This window comes from Sander lucioperca, chromosome 7 (genome assembly GCF_008315115.2).
Source record: "Sander lucioperca isolate FBNREF2018 chromosome 7, SLUC_FBN_1.2, whole genome shotgun sequence".
In the NCBI taxonomy this organism is placed as follows: Eukaryota; Metazoa; Chordata; class Actinopteri; order Perciformes; family Percidae; genus Sander; species Sander lucioperca.
This window is the reverse complement of record NC_050179.1, coordinates 42,807,289-42,831,231: the sequence shown is the minus strand read 5'-3', so window position 1 is coordinate 42,831,231 and position 23,943 is coordinate 42,807,289. Positions and strand designations below refer to the sequence as shown.

The 23,943-nt window shown below is 42.3% G+C and overlaps 1 protein-coding gene across 1 annotated transcript; it reads right to left on the bottom strand.

Annotated features, from left to right (window-relative positions):
- On the bottom strand, nt 1–22,461 carry has3 (hyaluronan synthase 3). Its single transcript, XM_036003394.1, has 5 exons — nt 21,722–22,461; nt 8,837–8,930; nt 8,167–8,714; nt 3,564–3,665; nt 1–2,701 (listed from the first exon to the last, which is right to left on the bottom strand). The coding sequence occupies exons 2-5, from the start codon at nt 8,928–8,930 to the stop codon at nt 1,772–1,774; spliced, it is 1,674 nt and encodes a 557-aa protein (XP_035859287.1). The 5' UTR covers nt 21,722–22,461; the 3' UTR covers nt 1–1,771.
- Between the last annotated feature and the right edge of the window lie 1,482 nt (nt 22,462–23,943).

Genomic DNA, 23,943 nt, shown 5'->3' with positions numbered 1-23,943 from the left:
GGAAATACAATTTCACAATGTTCTTACTGGAAAACCCTTATTCAGCTTGCTTGCTTGCTTGCTGTGTTGCTGCTCGCTGTGTGTTTGATGGAGGGTTAATATCAATTTGCTCTCTGTGTGTTCAGTGGAGAGACTAGTCATTGGACATGGTAGTTTGACACAGGGGATGTGGTTTTGGGGGGGGGGGTGCTTAGCCTCTACCAGAAGAGGGAGGAGAAATGCAACTTCTGTTAACGAGAAATGTGGCTCCCAGTTATTCCAAAGTGTTTTATTTACATGTTCTTTTATTTAGCTGGCTTGCAGAAGGTAGGTAACATACTGTAGGTAAGCCTACATTTAGGAAGTACTCATAACATTGGATTTTGTGAGAACCGCACAGCTGAGGTTGGGAAGCTGCGAAAAGTCACCTAGGCTAAGCTATAGCTGCCGAATGGAAATCCCTCCAAATTGTAGGGATGCTTGTCAAACCACAATTCCTCAATTTCTTTTAAATACATAAAATGCAAAGTAAGGGTGTAAAGGCATGGCATTCACGGAGCTGGGAAAATGAAAGTGATGTTAGGGTTTAAAAAGATACCAATTCACAGCTAGTATGGAGTGGAATGATTACAGTACAATAACTCTTTGAAAATATATATTGCATGTGGGTATTGTACAAATGTACTAAGACTAGTATCCTAACCTATGCTTTATGGTGTGTTGAGACACAACACAAACCACATTTTCACATGAATTTTGCTGCTTAAACTGCAAAAACAGTCCATGTTTATTGTTCACACAGTTGTACCATCTGTACGGATATTAGCTGTAACTGGCTAGGAACTCATGCACAAACTGTGTGTGTGTGGAATGGCTGTATGTGTTTGCTTGTCACCTCTGACTAATCTCACTTAACTCACCTCCCTCAAGTTCTTTCAGTTATTTTACCTTCAGTCTCTCTCTTTTTCTCCCATGTCGGTATTTTATAAAGTTGTTTCATAAAACACTGAGATCAAGGCACATTTTTATGCTCAAGTCAACACATTTTCAAGCCTAGATCAAATTTGCATCTATTCATGCCTGGTCAGTTCTTTCAATTGACTCTGTAGGCGATTGTACCACTTCTAAAATGTGCTTTGAACACCTTACAGATACACTCCAATCTCTGAATCCATCCGAGGTTCCCTCTACTTATCTAAAATAGAGATGCTTAGACTAGAGAGAGTTGCCTTGCTATTTTATCTATTGTTCATTATAAAAGCTCAGTTCCATCACATTTGATCCCATCTCGTCTTTTTCAAAATTAAGGACACGAAAACTGATCAACCAGTAAGATTAGTAAGACCTTTATGTCTTTAAGTCTCATTTTGTCCCTGTTTCTGCTTTAAATTGATTTAAAGCACCGTGCCACATCCTTTGGTCACAGTTCACAGCTAACTTGTGCCCATAAACTACCTAATGTTCTTCTGAGCATGTCACTATTACAAGAGTATGAACACTTTATAAACTGGATCGGTTCCATTTGGTTTGGTTTTTCAATATGAAGCACCATTAAGCATGATAGAATTGGGAAAGCTCTGAGAATCCAGTCATCTCTGAGTTTCCTCCAACTGGATTAGATTCCTGCTGCTCAGATTTCAGATTCACACCTTCTTAGCACCAATGATGAAGATGTGAGTGTGTTTGTGGATCACAGCTCATCACTTGAGCAGTTCACAGGGTCAGAGACATTGCTAGAGTCATACTGCAGTGAAAGTCTGTGTGAATGTCCTACCAGTCTCTGGTAGCAGGTTTATGCCTCCGCATATGGCAGGTGATACTGCTCTTCCCTCTTGTTACACCGTTTGGCTACGATTGCCAGGTAGAGCACCAGCAGAATGAGCCAGTAGCAGGCGTAGAGTATCATCCCTGCTATCAACAATGCTTTCTCTGTCTCACTAAATGGCTCCTGTGTTTCACAGTAGATTGTATATGCCACACCGCCAAGCAGCACCATAGCCCACACTGTGACAGGCACAGCGCCAATTAAGTTGACCACGATTTTCCTGCGGCCTGAGGTGCCCCATCCAGCCTTGTTGATGGTGAGTAGGGCAAATATTTTGGCAGGGAGCAAGCTGGACATATAGAGCAGAGAGTAGAGTGACATGAAGATCATGACCAGGCTGCCACGCAGAAAACAGGCGTAGGTGGCTTTCACCATTCCAACCAGTTGGACCGTCAATAAGAAGAGCAGGATGTTCCACAGCCTTCCACGGTAGAAGAGATGGATGACTGTGGCAACCAAGAAGAACGGGAAGAAGCCAGTGACCACGGACTCATAGGTCATCCAAAGGCTGTGCTTGTGGAACCACAGTGCATTGTAGAGCCACTCACGGAAGTAAGACTTGCTCCATCGAGTCTGCTGGTTGAGCCAACGCAAATACTCGGTTGGTGTCTCAGTCTGGCACTGCGATCGCGCTGTGAATTTTGTCTTGTAGCCATAGCTGAGCACCCGATTGGTGAGGTGGCGGTCATCACCGAAGCTGCACTTGGAGCCTAGGAAGGTCTGGTGGTACCAGGGCTCTAGGAAGCACTGGAGCAAAGAGTTCTTATACATTCCCAGAGGGCCGCTGATACACTGGACGCATCCAAAGTAGGACTGACAGGCCCGCTCAATGTTGAAGGCCATCCAGTAGCGCACACTACTGAGAAAGGAGATCCACGAGTCGTACTTGTTAAGGATCTGGAGGACAGGAAAATGTAAAGAGATTAGTCAGACGAAGTCAACAGAGGAGATCTTAAGGATTAATTGTGCTTTCACGGCATGTTGTGGTGAGCTTTTAATTCATTTGGCAACCGAAGTTTCTAAGTTGACTTTTATTGACTAAACATTTTAGTGTTGGGTCTTCATTGTACTTTTCATAGTCTCGCATTGCCAGACCTATCTCCATAGCGATGTGGAGTAAGGTCTGGCTACACCACACATACATTCTAGGATAGGAGAAATAAAAATGCTCAGGGTTTTTTTAATTTCTTTAAACCAATCACAATCGTCTTGCCGACGCTAAGCTCCGGAAGCAGCAATGGTGGCTCTGCAAAATGGTCTTGGGAAAGAACTTGTTCTGGTGGAACATTTGCATCCCACAAAAAAAGCGGCACATACAATTTTAAATTAAGTAAACTGTTCACATAATACAGTAATGTGAGCTATTTAAATTAGCTGGATACATGTTTAAGCGTAATTTGCTCTTACCAGTGTATCGCCATGTGTACTTCATCCACAGCAATCGCTGCCCATCAGTCCCAAAACATCCCAGTTAGATAGTAAAAGCCGTAAACATATTCTTTGTAAATCTTTACAATCATTCCCCGAAAGAACCAAGCAGGCCTGCCTTATTTCATGGTTCAAGTTTTCTTCAAAACATTTTCAGCGTGTAGCTTGCTAGCTCGAAGTTTGTTGTTGTTTCCCGTAACAAAGGGATTTTGAGAACGGCAACACACAGAGAGCGGAAGGTGAGGGACAAAGCCTGATGTCAGGCTTTATCCTGTAAATTTATTTCCGTTGATAGACTTTACTTTCATGACTGAAAAATATTGTATTTTACCTGCACGTCTCCACCGACCCCTCCCACCATCGGATCTTCCTCAAGGATCTTCAGCATTTCTATGGTACATGCTGGGTCTAGAACTGTGTCTGAGTCACACACCTGAAAAAGGACACAACAAACACAGAGTGTACAATAAATGCTGAGAGTCACACACAGACTCAACAATAAACATCCTTAGGTCAAATTAAAATTCTGCAGGTGTTGCAGAAAACTGAGTTGTAAAATCCATTAGAGAAATGAGAGGCTGCTGACAGAGATCACAGCTGGTTCATTCTAAAAGCACAGGACTGGGTCAGCTCTGGACATGACCTTTGACCCACAGCAATGGCTACGAAGAGTGTCTTGGTTGTTCGACACAAGTCCATCGGTTTGGATTGCAAATAAGTAAATAAGTTCCCATGTGGATTTCCAGTTGACGTAATTGGCTATTGTATGTTCAATGGGTTGACACAGAAGTTTAAAATGTAGTTTTAAGATTTCCATTGGCTGTATGGTTTAAATTTAGAATTAGCCTTCAAATTTTGTTCAAGGTTATGATTGTCTGTGGAGACTCAACACAGGCAAGGAAAGGCATCCATAGATGCACATTTACCTTATGTTACCTTAAGCACTTGTCTAATAAAGTTCAATGCTGCTGGCATTTATACTGCATTAAAAGTGTGACTTACAAACACACTATTAGCATTCACAGCATGCAAACAATGTTCAGTTTTAAATCTGTTTCATTCAGGAGAAATTTGACATCAGTATGCGCCAGCACAGAAGCAGGGCAGATATCCATAGCACCAGTAATACAGCCGACTTAAATGATATCTGGTTGGAGTGTGCAGATGAATATAAATGGTCCTCCATTGATGGCTTTGTGTAACGTGATTATTTTTGGCTACTGCTACACACACTCTCCCTATGTTTACAGTTGCATTGGTGTTCAATGGAAATGTTTTCATGTTGGGCCTGCTGCCAAAATCTGCTGTTAACTCAATATAAGAAAACTTTCTGGAAGATAACAATACTCTAAAGTCACTGCAGTAGCTAAGCAGAACAATGAAAAAGGATTGATTCTTTATTAGCAGCAGTTAAAAACTTAAAAATTACAGAGGGTATCGTTTGCTGTACATATTTAAAAGCCCCCTGAGGCAAATTTGTGATTTTAGCTTTTATTAGGACAATACCACAACATGGTCCAATAATTTGAAAAGATGGTCTAACCTAATCAAAACATGGGGCAGCTAATTGTGTTGATTCTTTCTTTCTACACAGTTTACAGGTCTTAAATTTGAGAGTGGGTGTTCCTTAATTCTTTCAGTTTTTTTGATTATATAACCATTTTGGAAGAACACTGAATGTGAAAAATAATAATTTGGGTGCTTTTTAGCCATGCTTAGTTGACCCCGCAGTGTCTTGAGCACGTCTGTATGTCGGTCCGTCCACCACTTGGGTCCAGACTGAAATCTCAGCAATTACAGGATGGATGCCATGAACTTTGTACAGACATGCATGGTCCTCAGAGGATGTATCCCAATGACTTTGGTGACCCTCTTTTCATCTAGTGCCACCAGCAGGTCAAAGTCTTTACTTACTGTGAAATATCTTAACATCTACTTGATGGATTGGCACAAAATTGGATAGAGACGTTCAAGATTCCCAGATGTTGTTTCCTACTGACATTGAATGTATTCCCTGACTTTTCCTCTAGCACCACCATGAGGTTCACATATGTAGATTTAAATTAAATGTCTCAACAACTATTGGATAAATTGCCATGATATTTGGTTTAGACATTCATGTTCCCCTCAAGATGAATTGCAACAAATGTTTGTTAATTTTAGTGTAGCCACCTGCTCAGCTGCAATATATATCTTATATGTAGATGTATGTGTAGGTTATCTGATTCTGTAAATGGTATTATTTCAGCCTTAACGGTATATTATGCTGCATTGTCCTAAAAAAAACAATGTATAGACTAATACACAAGTAATCCCTCTCAATCATCACTTATGACCCACTAGAAGTATGTGGTGGTGTCTGTACCTGCATAGACTCTGCCCTCTGCCTCTATTCTCTTTTCTTCTTACTTTTCTGTGTGCAGGATGTTTATGGGTGTCAACAAGGAGCCTTTGGGCCCCAAGTGGGTGTGTAACCCCCAGCCAATAAAAGCGTGCACAGTGTGCAGCCCATTCTCATTCCCAACCGCCGCTTTGGCATGCCCCTCAGCGTCTCATACAGTCGTACAAACTTAACCGATACACAGACAGGATGAAGACCTGCATTCACATAACAATCCGGCATTGTGGCACCTTCCCGTCCGGAGGCGTGGGTGTGTTTATTTGTTCTTTAGTATAAAACAATCGGAATATAACGTTTTATTCCTCTGATTCACTGCTTAATTCAGCACTCCCTCTCTTCATTCATTCTCTAGCTTACTCGATTACCGCTGCTCTCTCTCTCTCTCTCTCTCTCTCTCTCTCTCTCTCTCTCTCTCTCTCTCTCTCTCTCTCTGGTTCTGAGCCGGAGAGGAGTGGCCAACTTTGAACGCTGTATGTTTGCAAACAGTAAGCAATACTTACTACATATTATACCTTTAACTTACCCTGAACTGAGCTCCGTCAGGTCTTCGTCTAGAATGTGAAACATTGGCATTCCAGTCTGTATGTAAATGTATGATCATTGTGGAATGTCTTGTGTGGATTTCTTTTATTTATTTATTTTATTATATATGTCTTTTCCTCTTTTCTTCTTTGTCGTTGTCATTGTATTTTATTGTGCTATGGACCCCCCATGAGTTGTGTCCTTAAAAAAGTCTGAATTGATCTGACCTGCAACAGAGGAGGAATTTCTACCTATGTGGGAAAAATCTGAAAAGATATTAGAATATATAGAATCAGCAACCATTTCGACTTCCTGGAACGGACATTTTAAACACTTGTGAACTCACAACATGCATTAAATAAGAGAATGGTCATTTTTGGAATACCGAGGCTCTGAACACGATGTACAATGTATTAAGTTTTTGGAAAAACGTCTTATAGACATAACAACTTTGTGAAGCATGTTATTGTCCATCGGGCACATCGTATCCCTCAGCCTAAGCTACTGTTCAGACTGATGACTGTGTCTGTCTGTGGTCTCCACTGCAGTTGTATAGTCTGATGGCAGTGGGCACAAAGGAACATCTGAAGCACTCAGTTTTTGACCTGGGTTTATGACTAAATACTTGCAAAGCTAATGACATTCCCATCAGCCTCACCTGTACTTTGAGTTTAGCAATTAAGTTGAGGGACTCGCGTGAGGCAGATTAAAAAATTGAAGCTGCAAAAGTCAAGATATGCTGACTTTTTCTATCATGGGTTATTCTCCAAAAACACTGGATTTCTCATAATGCAACGGATATTATCTTTTCATTGGACCCTCCCTGTCTGGGATGCACTCTGTCAAACTCCACGGATCCAGTTTGTAACACAAACCGTTAAAAATATAAAGTCTCATGCCCAAGCCAAGTTAACCCTGGTGATCATCAGGGTTATATTTTCAGCCTTCACAGATTTCCTCCAGAATCACACAAGACACAAGACATTATATAACTGTTGTCACAGGCTAAGTAGTACCCCTCATGGTGAGTACACAGATTTTATTGTAATGTGTAAAATTAGTGAAGTGGCCCTAACTATTATTTTAAATAAACTTCAGCGTCTACATCTGAAATATTTTTGACATCGTCCAATCCTTTTATGTACACTTTCAAGACTGTCCTCCCCCGAAAAACGCTCCCATAGGTTGTTTGTTCAGGCAGCAATTACGACAAATCTTTACATTTATAGTGGCAGCGCCCTCCAGCGGCTGTAGTAATTATGACAGGAGTAAAGCAGAAAGTAATGTGACAAAGGACAGGATTTTCTTCAGGAGACCGAGGTCCGTGTCCCTTTTAAATCTAAAAGTAAACTTTGAGTTGTTGTTTTTTTACTTTACGGAAACAATACGGAGTCACGTCACGTTCAACGCCACATGCGTACCCGGAAGTGAAGTAACTGCTGATTTTAATCCAAGCCACAATCTTTCTTTGAACTTAACTAATTAGTGTTGGTGCCTAAACCTAACAAAGTACTTTATGTGCCTAAACATAACCAAACTGTGACCGTTTCATAACGTTAACGACGTGTTTAAAACCACGACCGTTTAGATCAAAACCGTGACCGATGTTCTCTGGTTTAGATATAAGGACAAAAAAAACACTCCGGGGGGTGGTATTAGATGGTATAATTACGAAAGAGGATTAGGGCCACATGTGAAAAATGTATTTGAGTTATGAGTTTAAAGTCAGAATTCTGACTTTAATCTCAGAATTCTGAGATTTCAAGTCAGAATTCTCCCTTTTTTCTCAGAGTTCTGACTTTAATTACAGAATTCTGAAAAGTCAAATTCTTCTTCTTTTCAATTTTTCTTCTTCCAAAAAGTCAGAATTCTCAGAACTCAATACATTTGTTCATATGCGGCCCTAATTCTCTTCCGTATATAATTGACTCATATCGTCAGAATGGTTTGTAGGACTTGTTGACTCATTCAGTGGTACATGCATTCTATTTTCTGTGTCTGTGGCCCTTACCTGCACATAATCCACACTGTCCCCCAGTGCTTTAAAGGCAGTGTACATCACCTCTCTTTTCCCTCCCCACTCCTGCATGATACAGGAGTAGCGGCAGCCTCTGACCAGCCGAGCCACTCGTGCTGCCTCCTCCATGTGCACTGTGCTCCTCCCTCCGCCTCTGACACCTCCTCTACTCCCATCACTATGGTAGTTTCCCTTCCACACCATACTGCCAGCCTGGTCAGCCCCGCCCATCACCTCCTGGAAAATGTCAATCATGTAGCGGTCCTCGGGCCGGTTCCCGTCCACTACTAGCACCACCTTCAGGCCAGGGAAGGAGATTCGGCGGACACTGCGCAGGCACTTCCTCAAGTAGTCTGGATCCTCCTGGTAGGCGGCGATGCAGAGAGCCACGGAGCGACGGAGGTGCTGTGGCCGGGCGGGGCTCCTCATCCGCCGATGCTCCAGGAAGGCGAAAAGGCTCTGGAGGAAGAGATGGAGGGAGAGGAAGGCACCATAGAGGCCAAAGGAGAGGTGGTGCTGCTCAGTGTGGATGAACTGGTAGCCTTTATAACAAATAAACACAGTGGAGACAAGTTTGAAAAACAACAATAAAGAGCTTGACTATCACTTGTTTTGATTCTCATGTATGTTTCTCTCCGTATATCATTGAAATTGACAAGTTAACCTGTGACATAGGCCAGCAGGATGGTGAAGAGGACCACCGCAGCAAAAAGGGTGGTGACCACGATGTTCAGCGCATTCCTGCAGCGAGAGGGCATCTGGAGGTGGAGGAGAATGGGAGGTAGTGGGGACCCCAACAGATGTCATGGCAAGGATCGAAAAGTAAGAGAAAACATGTTCAGGGAGAGGTTGAGGGATTTGTGGAGTGAAGATGAGGTAGGAATAGAGCGTTAGAGGGGAAACGAGAAGGAGGTCAAAGAGTTTATGTCATAGAAAGGGTGAAAGTGAGGGGAAAAAAGAGAAGACACAAGGTGGGCAGGGAAAGAGAAAAATAAAATTGAAAAACTGTGTTTGAATTGGCTTTCACCAGAAGACATTTATAACAATGCCACATCATTGGCTTCTTAAATGCATATACGGTACATATTATTCAGTAAATGAAAGGGTGAGTATCAACATATGTCAGGTGAGCCACAGAGTGGACTCAAGTCTTACTGAAGGCTCTGAGAGAGAGAGCTTGTAACTCCTCAACTCCCTAAGTTGACCTAAGTGCAATTTCCAATTCAGCCCAAACCTGGGAGGGTGGGGGGTGTCCATGGGCATGCTCCATTTACAGTAGCTATATGCACTATTTTTAATGCCAAAAAATCTGTACATTAAATGGGAAAAACATGACAGCTGTCAAGGAAAATAATCATTCTTTAGAGCCCTACATGCTATTTTGTATGTAATTGTTCTCCATCGTCCCATCTTCATTATTCTGAAACCAGAACACAACAAATGTTGAGGATGACTCATTTTCCCTTCTGCCACCTAAAAAGAGGCAAAACAATTGTCTGATGTTTCTAATTTTAAGTTACATAACATAGTTACGGTAGAAACAGCATTACTGATCTTGAAACCTTTTTTAAGTAGAGTTCATAGAATGAATGGCAATATTTTCCCCATTGATTTGCCGCTCCAGCCAGAGAGACTGAGGGGAAAATGACACAAAGTTGAAGTTATTCTAAAAACCTAAAAGATTCGAGGCTTTTGAGAAAACATTCGGACATGGAGCCCCAGAAGCCACCCCCTCGCTGCGCCCCTGACCACTACTGCCCACCTCCTGCTGATACTAGGACTACTACTAAACCCACCTTTTACTTCTACTTTTGTTGTACTACAACAGTAGTAGTACTACTAATGCTGTGAGTGCTGCTATTAGACCACTAGGTAATGCTTTAGATCACAGCCCACAATGTACAGTTACATTTTTCCAGTTTTGTCAGATTACAGTGTACCAGTACAGTAGGTACTAATCAAGGCTGTAACAATCTGGGAACTTGAACATAATGTATACTGTAGTTATTTTAGAACTAATGGGAAACTACTCTACTCTATTATTAAGTGTTTAAAGAGAACTCAAAATGTAACTATGTTTAACAATCTAGAGATAGAGCTCAGTTTTGGATGTAATTTGAAATTGTCTAAAGATAAATTAGAAGAAATGTGCTAAATTTAAAAGTTATGACATGACTAGTCTGGATTAACTACGGTTAATTTCCCGGATAATCGCCGGATGTTCCGCCGGATGTTCCACCAAATGTCCCTCACCTTGCAAAACTCTGTTCATTTCGGGAAACAACAAACTTCGAGCTAGAAAATGGCAAGTTTTGAAGAAAATTTGGATTGTGCAACAAGGCAGGCTTACTTGGTTATTTTGGGGAATAATTGTAAAGATTATGTTAGAATATGTTTAACGTTGTGGCATTTACTATCTAACTGGGACGTTTTGGGAGCGATTGGCAAGATTGCTGTGGCCGAAGTAAGTTTACACAGGGCGATAAACTGCTAAGAGCAAATTACGTTTAACCATGCATCCAGCTAATTTAATTAGCTCACTTTACTGTATTGTGTAAACAGTTGACTTCATTTAATATTGTATGTGGCGTTTTCTTTTATCGGGGTGCAGATGTTCCACCAAAACAAGTACCTTCCCAAGGTCATTTTGCAGAGCCAGCCTCGCTGAGTCCAGATTTTAGCGCCGCCCAAGACTATTGTGATTGGTTTAAAGAAATGCAAACTAGACTATAACATGACCAATAGATCTTTGTTTCATATTTTAATTTTCATCAAAGATGTTCAATGACTGTAATGTTGGTGCAGGACAGGACATAGCATTTATTATCTTCTACAGTTGCTTGGGTGTTAGGTTTGTAGCTGTATTGTACTGTAAAACCTCATCATAAAAAAAACATTTCTACTTCCTGTATTCCATAACAACAATGAACATCACCCTGTGTAACAACAGTGTCAATCCACATTAACCTGAACCACCTTAAGCTTCTGACGTCTCCCATAAGTATCGATCAATGGCTTACTTATGTCCCATACATTTAGCTAGTTTACCTTTACATCATACAATCAGTAACTTTTAGTTTATAGGCCTACAGTATGTTCCTTACAATACTCTTTTCCCTAGACCTCTGTTCCAAAGTAAAAACACAAATGATCCCTGTGCTTATTTAGTAAGAACTATATGGTTTGCAAATGGTAAATCACAGCCAGTTAATATTATTGTACATTACCCTATCTCGTCCCAAACTACCAGCTTTGTTGCTCAATATGTTCATACTGTATCCCATAGTAATAGTAACCGGTTAGTTAAAAAAAATACCTACAGTATAAATTATTTTTAAAGTTCTTTGATTGTTACCCCCTTATTTCTTAACTTCACATCTTGTTCCCTTGTCAGTACCCACTGTACTGGTACACTGTAAATTTAGAAGAATGACACTGTACATTGCGGACCATATTCTAAATATTACCCTTTACTATTACTCCTGCTACTCTAGTAATACTACCCACCACCACTACTGCTATTACTTTACAACTACTACTACTATGCTGCTATACTAAAACTCTAACCTACTACTACTTCTACAGCTATTATTATTGCTAATGTTATTACTGGTGCAACTAGGATGAAGGAAAGAAATTAGTGCTACTAATACCACTACTAGAACCTTTACTACCAATGTTATTAATATTAATACTATTCGCATGGATACTACTGCTCCACATCTGCCTTAGTGCGTGGCAGTAGCTTAGTCTGCTGTGTCAGTTCACCTGGCACTGCCAAGGTGCCCTTAAAGGCTCTGACACACCAACCCGACGGCAGACCTTTGGCAGAAAAGGTGCCTTCCCAAGTTGGTAAAAAAAGTGCCTCGGAATACACCGAAGCAACGCCGACTTGAGCGTACGTTCTGCGAGTGCGTGATACATAATACATCTCCATAACAGCAGGCGGCGCTAATCTGTATTGTCGCCCAAAAATTTAAAACCGGCAGCTGATTGGACGAACGTGTCACGTGGGTCTGGCTGCTCCCAGATTTTACAACGGAGCATAATGGTGGCTCGTTTGGAATACGATCTCATATTTTACGAAGATAGTTCAGCGAAACGTGTTTCTGAAAACATTTTAAGCGAGAAATAGGCCATGCAGTTGCTGAATCTGTCTTCATTTCAGATCGACAAAGGTCAGTTTAAAAGATTTTCGTCAGATTTTGAGAGGCGTTAGTCAGGCTCATCCCGCTCGTCATTTCCGGGTTAGCACTTCACCAATCAGATTGGCCATTGAGTCCGACTGTCCTCCTTCCGATTCAACATGTCAAATTGGCCCAAAGGAAGGCCGACGGCTCCTCAGACTAACGACGGCATGGAACACACTGAACAGACTCGAGTCACTGACCTCGCCAGACTGTCCAACGGCCGATAATCAGGTTGGTGTGTCAGGGCCTTAAGCAAGGCACCGAACCCCCAATTGCTCAGGGCACCTTTAATGGACCGCCCACTCACTCTGACATCCCTCCAATTTGTGCATGTATAGGTCCTGTTTCTGCATGTGTGCGTATTTTAGGCTTGTGTGTAATATGTAAAAAACAGAATATCAAATGTAATTTCCCTTTGGAGATTAATAAAAGTATATTCTTCTTATTTTTTTACCATCTCTATGCAAGCACATATTATCACAGAAAGCACCTTGTCAGAGAGTATCATAGTGTATCTGGCTTGAATCACTTTAAGTGAAAGAACTTACAGTTGAACACCACCTGCCCATCTGTTCTCCCCTCCTTCATCTTCGTCTCCCCTCGCCCCTCCTCCCATTAGCCCCTTGGGGGCTCCCTTCTTCCCCTCTCTCTGGGTTATTAGCTTTAATTAAAGGCCAGCCTGGGTTTGGCCAGTGTGTGGGACCAGTTGAAACGGAGGAACAATTCTGTCCTTTCATTCATGAAATTACCTCCTGCCCTTCTCCCCCCCCACCTCTCTCCTCCCACGCCCCCCCAACCCCCCCTCCTCCCCACACCTGACCAAGCCAACACAGGAGAGACAGACTGATAGTTATATTAATACATTCAGCTCTGTGGGACACACCAGCACGGACAGATTTATCTGCCTCTCTGAGTGGATGTATAGATTTACATCCTGGCACTGAATCACACTTGTATTCACAGATCTACACTCTGCATGGGAGATGCAGGAGAAACTGTCAATGTGACATTCAGGTACTGACAGAAAGGGTAATTTTGTAAATAGGGGTTTTGGAAAACATACAAAAGATTTTCTTTCTCATTGTGTTGTCAGCATTGTCATTGGCATTATCCAGAAATCACTCTCCCCCCTCCAGCTGGTCTCACCGGTTGTAACAGACAACATCACATCACTCCAATCCTAGCTTCACTTCACTGGCTCCCTGTCCATTTAAGAATTGATGTTAAGATTTTACTGATCACTTTCAAAACTCGTCATGGTCTGTCTCTCGACTATATCACAGAATTGCTAGTCTATATCCACGACGTTTCCGCCGGAAATTCCGACGTTTTTAAACTTAGCACAAAAAGTAAGGACATTTGTGTTTGGTAGATTATTTCTCTGTGGTAACAATGCTTTTTGGCAATAAATATTATACCGTTGGAAGGCCTGTTTAGTTCCCTTTCAAATGGTGCCCCATTTGTAAGGAACATGCATTTGTGGGATGAGCAGCAGCGCTGAGTATGTGGGTTGCGCCCCTGAAAAATTTGCCAAATCTTCTCTGCCAATGCCAAACAGCTTATTCTGCCATTGACTCGTTTGGTGTTTGGTGGATTGGATGATTCTGCCTTTGGCAGTTGGATCATAGGGTCAAAGTGTGGAGAAGACGCGGAGAACGCTATGCTGATTGCTGCACCGATAGAGTAACACCTTTTGGTGGAGGTAGTGTGATGGTGTGGGGCGGCATCTCCCTCACTGGAAAAATGAGGCTTGTCATCATTGGAGGCAATCTCAATGCAGAGAGATATAGAGATGAGATTCTGCAACCAGTGGCAATCCCATATCTCCACAGTCTGGGACCGAACTCTATCCTCCAAGATGACAAAGCTCGCCACCACAGAGCGGGGTTTATCAGAGACTACCTCTAGAATTTGGGAGTGGAGAGGATGGAATGGCCTGCCAGCAGTCCTGACCTCAACCCCATTGAACACTTGTGGGATCAGCTTGGGCGTGCTGTTCATGCCAGAGTGACCAACACAACCACGACTTGCAGCAAATGCTGGTTGAAGAATGGGATGCCATCCCACAGCCGTGTGTGACCAGGCTGGTGACCAGCATGATGAGGAGGTGCCAGGCTGTTGTGGCTGTGTATGATTCTTCGCTCATCCCACAACTGCATGTTCCTTACAAATGGGGCACCATTTGAAAGGCGATTGTTACCGGGTTCAATCACCGTGGTAATTTATGCTGAACACCTAACCTGGTCGGGAGCAGGTTATGTTGGATTAGAAATCAACCGGTGTAAAAGCACCACCTATCGACCAATCAATACTCGATTGATTACAGCGTCACCATTCTTAGAAGATCCGGTGGAGCTCGGTGCGCGGAGAGAGGTGCGCTCAGAAAAGTTAAAACATTTAGAGACCGACAACCCCGTTAACATTCCCTGATGGGTATTTTTATGAAAGATATAGATTTTCAGCAGAGGGAATTACATATAGACTATTTATCGGCGTGTTGAGCCGTGTGTTGCCAATGCGCACATCGGTTTGAATTGTGTTTTTGTATTTTTTATTTGCTCTCACGATCGCTTCCCACTGCCAGGGTTGCAACTGAAATAATAGCCTAAAGCAACGGCAGTTTATGGAAAGCACAAATGTAATCATGGTCAGATCTTGTGCCTGACTGATGGGGAAGTGATATTGATAAGTGTTGTGATTTACGCATCTACAGCGTCGGCTATTTTTTGCCAGCTTTCCTCCTGTTTTAGGAAGCAGCGACTGTATTGCATTTTGCCTGTAAAACCGTGTCTGTTCTTCATATTTATGTAGAATTATAATTTGCTCTTCTTATATAAAATATGCGGCTCTGGTAGAGGTTTGTGATTGGTCGTGCTGTGCAAACACCACCTCTTTTATGTGAACGCGCGCGCCGCTGGATTGGGAAACCCTGGGTTGATTGAACTAGTTTATAACCACTGTCGTGACACAGGTTATGCAGGAACGCGGTTGTTAGGGTTACTGAAGCCGGGTAACTGAAAAAAATCCAGGACATCTTGATTCGTAGTACAGGCCTCTGCTGGGCTATCCTGACTGTAGCAACTTGGTGTTTTATGGGATGAGTGTAGGATGTTCAAATATTACTGGTGATTGCCATGTACCACAATGAAATAAAAAGTTAAAACATGCCATGCCATTATTTGTGGGAAATGTATTGACCACCTTTCAGTATCCAATAAAAGCTAAATTAAAGGCTTATCATTCATAAGATGTCTGAATTGCTTTCCTCTGAACAGCACACAGAAGCATAATTCATTACTGGTAGATAAAGCTGTCTAGAGGCACAAGTCAGCCTGTTCAGAAAAGATGCATTTTTTTGTTATCACAGTGGGAGTAACAGTAATGCATCATCTAAGGACAAGTTTCTACTTGAACAGAAATCCACAGAAATCGAACCCTATGAAATGACACATCATCAAGATTGTGAAAGATGAAAGGTATAAAAAAAAAAATAAGCCATCACCTTATAATCTTCAGTATGAATTCAATCCCTCTGGAGAAAAAAGTCACATTTCTGAAGTAATCTTGGCAAAAAACGACATATCTGACGTGTCCTCCTCGCAGAAATCGTAGTATCTAAAACCTGAAGCTGTGGCTTTTCACCCACGTAACATATTAGGAGTGATTCTCTAGTGATGCTGGTCACATTCACCTAGCCTGCGTACATGTGGCTCAAGTCTACGTCCAGATCCAGATTAGTATCCATGTTTGCTAGAAAAGCTGTCCAGGGTCACCAAGTCATCATTTTTACAAACGATCCAGGATGCAGATAATTCCAAATGTCCAAATTAAGAACATTAGGTAAAGATGCAGGTAAAAACAAGAAAAGTAATTCCAAAACTAATCAACATTTCCATGTATAGATCATATTAACTAAATCAGTAGTAATATTCTCAGTTGTATCCAAGGAGTGGCAGTGCCACACGGGAGGGATTTCCTGCATTCAGGCCATCTGACTCAATGAGCTGGGAGTCCAGGTGAGGAGGTGGGGAGGTGTTAACAGAGGGATGGTTTTGGCTTCGGGACAGGGACTTTTACCCAACTGAGGGAGACGGAAGAAGGGAGGGGAATATGTTTGGGAAAAAGAGTGTTGGGTGGAGCAAGAGAAGGACGGCGGGAAGTTAGGAAATATGACATGAAGGAAACAGAGATGACACACTAGACAGTAACATGCATTCATTAGGTCCCTATATATCAATACTAATTTACAATAAAGTACATGTTCAGTCGGATATGGCAAAGTGGAGGGCAAAGTTAAAGAGGCAGACCTTAGAGGCAGGGTCTGGGTGTTCTCCCCCAGGGAAATTTTGAGCATCAAAGACTTCATTTCCTGCATTCTGACACACTTTTATGCACCATTTTATGGTGGAAATACCTTTATTTAGCCTATGCGAAGAAAAACAACACTGATGACAATTCAAATATATATCAGAATTATAACGGAAAGTATGTTGTTACATGCCATTGTGCATTTTTAAGTGGGTATATGGAAATCCTGGAGCTTTCTTAGTGGGTATATTGCGAATACCTGCGTTTCACATAGACTACACCACTTCAAGCTGTTGTGTCAGTCAGACTCAAAGAAAAGCACACTTCAGACAGTTGTTTTTCACTTGATAGCACTTGGTATCAGTACTGCCAGGCTTAATGTAAGCACCCTCGTCTTCCTGGGATATTTGCTGTGCTTCATTCTAGTATTACGTGGACAGAATAACTTCTTTGGTTGTATACTCATGAAATTTAAATCTCCATTAATGACATTTTTTGGCCACTTGGGGGCAGCGGAACAAGCTTGCTCATTTACACATCCAGCAGAGTCATGTGTTTGTTTGTTTTATCCCCCTTATGATGTTAAAAAAAATACCTGGCTCTTCAGCTACTAAATGCTCCACTATGTTCACCAGCTAGTCTCTAACTGTGTCTGTTTGGTGCTGAGCAGGTTGTGCACAGTTTATAAGAGCTTTTTGGCTGGAAATTAGGTTAATGAGAGCAGCTCACTCAACCATATTTCTATTGGAGTGAAAATATACCGTAAACGCTGTGCCATTTTGTATACATTTCCCCAAAATTCAATTCACCTTTTCACATATTCCCCTATGCACCTCTCTGTATACAGGTGACCAAAACCGTTATGTTCTGTAATATAATGTAATGTAATGAGTACATGTGGTTCAACTACATCCAGATCCAGATTAGTATTCATGTTTGCTAGAAAAGCTATCCAAGATCACAAAGTCGTCATTTCATTCATTCACTCTGCTCTCTCACTTCTTCACAGCTTCAAGTGCAAGTTTGTTTTGCACCAAATGTATCGCAAGAATTGTAGCAAAAGGCTAGGTGCGCGGATTTGTCACTATGTGGTGCGATAGAGCACACTTGTGAGGTTGCAGAGACCGATTCGAGAGGCTGTGATCACTGAGTTGTGGTTGTACTGGAAAAGTGAATCAATTGAAAAAAAATGAATACGAGTACATTTGCAGCACAGATTTTTTTACTGCAAGTTCTCACATCATATTCTACATGAGCTCACATCACATCTACGAGTTAAATTTTAGTTGTACAAGTTCTCACATCATACTCTATAAGTGCTCACATCACATCTACGAACTCTCACATTTTGCACCATATTTACCTTTGTACTTTTCACCTTCATTGGACAGCTTGAAAGTGAAGAGGCAGACAGCAAATGGAGAGGGAGTTGAATCAAGGGGGGAGGTGGCGGGGTTATGTGGCATGCACTGTAACCATTCCGCTACCAAGGAGCTCCAGAAATGTTTTGTATTAGGAGTGTAATGAATAAGGCCATCTCTCGCGAGACTATGTAAACTTTGCTGAACAGCGGCCCCTGTTGCCACAAGTGGTAATTACAGGATAAAACTAGACTAAATTGTCTTTTATTTCCCATGATTCTCTTGGACAAGCTAAAATTCACAAGGAGCATCCGGAAAGCATACCTCCTATGGGGAGTTTCTAACCCCCAATTTCCACTGGATGCGTAACGGCTGCGGATCCGCTCCGGAACGGCTGCGGGGTCATTAGGTTTCCATTAAAGTCAATGTGTGTATTTCCACTGACTGCAGAACGGCTGCGTTCCGACTCTGGCACAGCTCCGGCGGTCCGCAGCCCTCCGGAGCAGATACGCAGAGCTTCTATTTTTGCCGGACGCTGGAGAGCTCCGCAGCAATTCAGCAGATGGCAGATAGTGCGGGACAGGAAGTCGAGCACAGAAACAAAATAAAAAACTGGTTCATTTTCAAAATAAAATACACCGTGCTCACGGCGGATCATATTTCCCTGCACTACACCTTGAAAACACAGCACAGAGTTGTTTCCCCTCTACGATGGAAACAAACTGTTGTTGGTTTTGTGGTTCTATTCTACGTGAATTCGCAAGATCTAGCGGGTCCTCGTGACTTCAGCTATCAGTCATGGCCGCAGCCATGCCGCAACAAATCCGGACATGGTGGGTATTGACGGACGGCGGAGCACGGAGCCGTTCCGCAGCAGAGCCGGTCCGCAGACGTTCTGCATTCAGTGGAAATCTGGGGTAAGGCTAACAAGCCATCACCTGCCGCTAGCATTCCATTGACTGCCATTCATTTTGGCGTCACTTTGACAGCGAATAACTTTACATCTGAAGCGTTTAAAGAATCTATTTATCCATTGTTTATTTCTAAAGAAACACAACAATGTATAAAAGGCTCCATTACCTTGTATCTCACGTTATGACCCCGTAGCAGCCGTTTTTGTAAAAATAGGCTAACGATTGAGTCATAACCACGCGACTTTCTGTCGCATAGTAGAGAAATTACCGTATTGTCAGGAGAAGTTCGCAGGCAATCGGGGGGGACGTGGAGGCATACAATCAAAGGAGAAGCCCATAGAGAGTCCATGAAAGCATCGGAACAAATTATTTCAGCAACAGCTGCCAGCAAACATCGTTTTGATGGATTGGAAATACTTCTGTATGTTGCCAGTGAATTCATATGAAGTAACATTTAGATTTCTCTTGGCACAGCTACCAGAAGACTTACAACTTTCAGACAGGTTGCTTACGTGACATCTACGTCGTCAAGCTCAGTTTGAGGCTACGCAGTACGCTCAGCCATCACCGGAATAGTGCTTCTAATAGACTTCACTGGTCTCCGTCGAAGTCTATGATTTCGCTGTGTCCATTAATTTGACTATCTATGAAAATTCCACACATTTGACACATTATGGCCTTGTTAAGTTTATATGGTTAATGTGTTAGCAAACTATTGCCTGTTTACAAATCTAGAAGACGCGGTGCAAGATTGATTGAATATGGAGTTCTGTTTGTTTCCAACTGACAAATGTGAGTCTGACATTTAGCCTACTCTTCTTTTAGCTCTGTTTTAGTCTCTACTTACTCCTGAGGAAAACACATGGCTCTTTAGCTTTTCCCATAGACTGTAAAAATAAAGGATGAAGCTTCCGGGTCTGAGAGAAAAGCAAATGCGGAAGTGCCTTAAACCTGCCATTATGTATTTATGGTCTGAATTGCTAGCTTCAAGCTTTAATACAACATGATGTTCATCTTGTAAATTATGGTCCCATTTATTTTAAAATTGACGATAAAGCAGGGGATGCTTTAGAGGCGTGGCTACACGCCAACCTGTCAATCAGAATGGAGGCTTAGCATTGCTAACCATGGCACTGTGTACAAAATGTGTGTCAGAATAGACCTGAACTTGTTTTTGGGTGTGAGTGATCCTCTCACTGTGTGTTTTCACTTCATCAAAGATGATTGGAACATTTTGGTCGCCTAAACAGGTCTCCAACAAGGTAGCTAGCTAGCACTAGCGTTGGCTGGTAACTTGAGGGAAAGTCTGCTGATTTTCTGTAGGTTACTGCCGTATATGCTTATATCCAGAAATCCGAATTCACCCATCGGTAAAACTCAACTGGTTGACTTGCTCAGAAGGGTTGAAAATTGGCAACTTTCCCTCTTTAGCGTTTAGCTTAGCACAGCGCCATTGTAACCATAAACAACACTGACTTGGACGCATCATCCTCCCCAGCTCCACCCTCTCATCAAAAATCGTCGCGTCCGGTTTAAAGAAAACAAGATGGCGACATCCATATTGCCAAACTCAAGGCTTTAAAATGACAGTCCACAAACCAATGGGTGACCCAGCAAAGCTACCGTCTTAAGTTTGCTAACATTAGCTAACATTAGCCACCACAAGTTACTAGTCATACCAGACCAAGTAAGACTGTAGCAGCAAAATCCCTAAGTGTGTTGAAATGAGCAAGGGTGTGTTTTAGTGGTTGTGAATTAAACTTTACATTTGTAAGAGGAAGAATATGTTATTTCTTCTGTTAAAAATTACATACTGTTGCTTTACTCTTGTTTCTAGTGGTTACTTTTTTTATGAAACCCATCAACTTATCACTTATCCACTTTTTTGACCGAATCAGAGTGCTTGTGGATAGTATATCTACTTCACCTGAGGTCTCACAAGTAGCCTGTGAAATACCAGCAGGCTTTGTGTGAAAGGCAACCAGACCAGGCAGGTCCAGCATGGCAGTGATGCCATGGAAAATCAAACAGGCCAGCATTTTCTTTAGAGACGACAGAATCCTCCAAACAGCTGCTCTAAGGCGTTCCTGTCAATTGTTTCCTAACGGTCGCTGTCTGCCTCCACAGAGGGAAAAAGCAGCATGTGTAAATGCCAGAAGGTAACACAAACACAGTGAGACTGTAGCCTAAATACATAGGCAGTAGGCAAAAACACACATCTTCATTAGCTATTACTAAGTACGTTTACAACTTCCCCCAGCAATTAAATCAGAAATGAGCATCAGTTCTAGAATATCTTTAGTCCTGTTCAAGTTGACCAACTCACTGACACACAGGCAAACACTCAATGTCAGGCAGAAAAAATATTTTCTCTACCACACATTGCAAACACATTCACCACACAAGCCAGAACACACTCAAGTCTTTGTCCTGCATTTTCTTACTAAGCTTTAATGTTGCTTATTCCACATTTTCTCAAACTTTTCATTCAGTTTATGTCCATGTTTGATCTCACTTGTAAGTGCTTTCATTCATTCTCTTAGTCTTTTCCCAAACCTTTACATCTACCTGCTAAACCTGAAGTATTAGTCCAAACCTTATAGCTAATCTAATCAAATCTTCTAATTCTAAACCCAAGTTTAAATGCTAAACTAGCTCTTAATAGAAGTGAGGACCACCAAAAGACAAATTTGTCTTATCCTTCTGTCCTATTGGGGGTCATTTTCATCATAAGGACATAGTCTGTTCGTGCAAAACACATTATTAAACCCCTTACCTTCCTGATCCAGTGGACCCTCCGTCTTTGTCTCCCCCTCAGGACTCCCCCCAGATCTCCGTCCGTCTGGTCCGTCCGTTGAGCTGGGACGTCCAGCCCTCTCCTCAGCACAGCACTCTCCTTGTTCTGTACCCCTCCTTCCACTAGCTCACACTACATCTTTATTCCAGTTTGCTCGCTTAATTCAGGAGATCCCACATCCAAAAATACAGCAGGCAGTTTACACTACCACCACCCTCCTCCACTTCTCTGAGCCAGCCTCCCCGCTGCCTGCTCCTCCTCCTCCTCCACCACCACCACCTCCTCCTCCCTCTATCTCCCAGGACTGTCCCAGGGCATGAAGCCCCCCAGCTGAGATTGTGATAGAAGGTGCTCAGCCAGCAGCTGATGCTGGTGTAGTCTTACGTCTGCAGATTACAGGTTGGGAGCAGTAGCTTGTCTGGTCTCTGCCCCTGGTGCTCTCCATCCTGGCTCCTGATTTCCATCATGAGCATGGGGCCAAAGTGATGGTGAAGGTGAAGATCTCGGGCCAAACTGAAGAGCACGATCTTGGCCTAGCGCTGAAGTCTGATTTCTTCTCTGCCACCTGCAACGAATAACCCCCCCCCCCTTCCTTTGTCCTGTGCTGCAGTATCAACCTCGTCTCTGCATCCCCTGTTTGCAGCAGAGCCTAATCCTTCTCCTCCTCTCCTCCTCTGTCAGACTGTCCAGCTTGGCTGGCAGACCGACACTGCTGAGTTTCTCCTCCACAGCTCCCCTCTGTCTCCTTTAACCCCCCCCCCCTTTTTTTTTCCTCGCCTCTTCCCCCTCCCCTCCCTGGACACCCCAACTAGCTCCCTATCTCTCTGCAATGCAGCCAGCAACCTCCAACAAGCATGGGGACTGTTTGACCGGAGCCCCCTCTTCTCTCCACCGCTCTGCCTGACTCAAAGCATCCTTTATGGGCTTATTTATCTACCCTCCCTCCCTTTCCTCTCCTGCTTGAGGCTGAGTTGCTGACGTCCTGCAGGTTCCACGGCTGGGCTGGCAGCCTGACACAAACTGCAGTACGCCTCTGAGAATCGGTACACCGCCACTCAAACACATTACATTTCGGTTGTAGGTTAGAGAATGCATATAACCTAAACCACCCTACACTGAAAGCCTTTCTCACACTCCCCTGCATTTTACTTTTTGGCTCCCTGACTGTGACACATGGTGAGATATAGTAATTACTGTAATAGACCTCTCAGGGCTTCAGCAGCCAAAGGGACTGTGGCTTTAGTACTCTCTCTCTCTCTCTCTCTCTCTCTTGCTCTCTCTATCGCTCTCTGGGAAAACAGAGGGGAAAACTAACTGTAGGTGATTATATTACAGGCTTTGAGACAGACTACCAGTTAACTGATCAAAGGGGGTTTTAAAAAATTCCACTGCAAATGGAAAAGAACTGGTATCTTAAAGGAGTATTCCAGTTCATTGATTGAATATTACACTTTAATTGGGAGACTCACAAGAGTTGTATTAAAAAAGCAGAGGTGGAGATGACCTTAAGTCCCTAGTATGGGTAAAGATCCAAAAATGCTGAATCCTACAATTCCCACAATGCAACGTGACAGCATCGTTTATCAAGTTTGTCAACTATGTTTTCTGCGGAGTTACACGTAAATGTCTTTGCGAACCTACAATTTCTTTTATTCTTCAAAATACTTAGTATGGTTGCCCGGCTTGTCATTGTCCAATCCATTTACTGTAAATGCTTTCACATTTGTTTTACAGATGTTGTGGTTTATTTACAGTCATCAGGGTGAAATTGATTTCCCTTTTCTTGATTTCCTGCACATTTTCTTTACGTTTTGGTCAGCTAAAACGTGACACTGCTACGTAGTGGACACAGATTATACCCTCAATCGTACACATATACAGTGTATATATATGTATATATATATATATATATATATATATATATATATATATATATATATATATATATATATATATATATATATATATATATATATATATATATAAAAAAGAAACAAACATGCAAATTTCTCAAAAACAACACCTGTGTATGTTTGTGTAAGGGGACACACCCCAGGTGAATAGGAAAAAAACTGATCTAATAATTATCACCATGAAACTTCCCCAGTAGATTACTTACATTAAGACAAATATCTTTTGTATGACAAGTTTTCTGGAACTTTATGTTTAAATATGGAAATGAAACATTATCTTGTATATGT

Excerpts from the sequence above, each read along its gene's own strand:
- has3 (XM_036003394.1), bottom strand. The coding sequence starts at position 8,930 with ATGCCCTCTCGCTGCAGGAATGCGCTGAACATCGTGGTCACCACCCTT. Across the intron at positions 3,666-8,166 it reads ACAGTGTGGATTATGTGCAG|GTGTGTGACTCAGACACAGT; the intron begins GTAAGGGCCACA and ends GTCCTTTTTCAG. Across the intron at positions 2,702-3,563 it reads GGGTCGGTGGAGACGTGCAG|ATCCTTAACAAGTACGACTC; the intron begins GTAAAATACAAT and ends CCTGTCCTCCAG.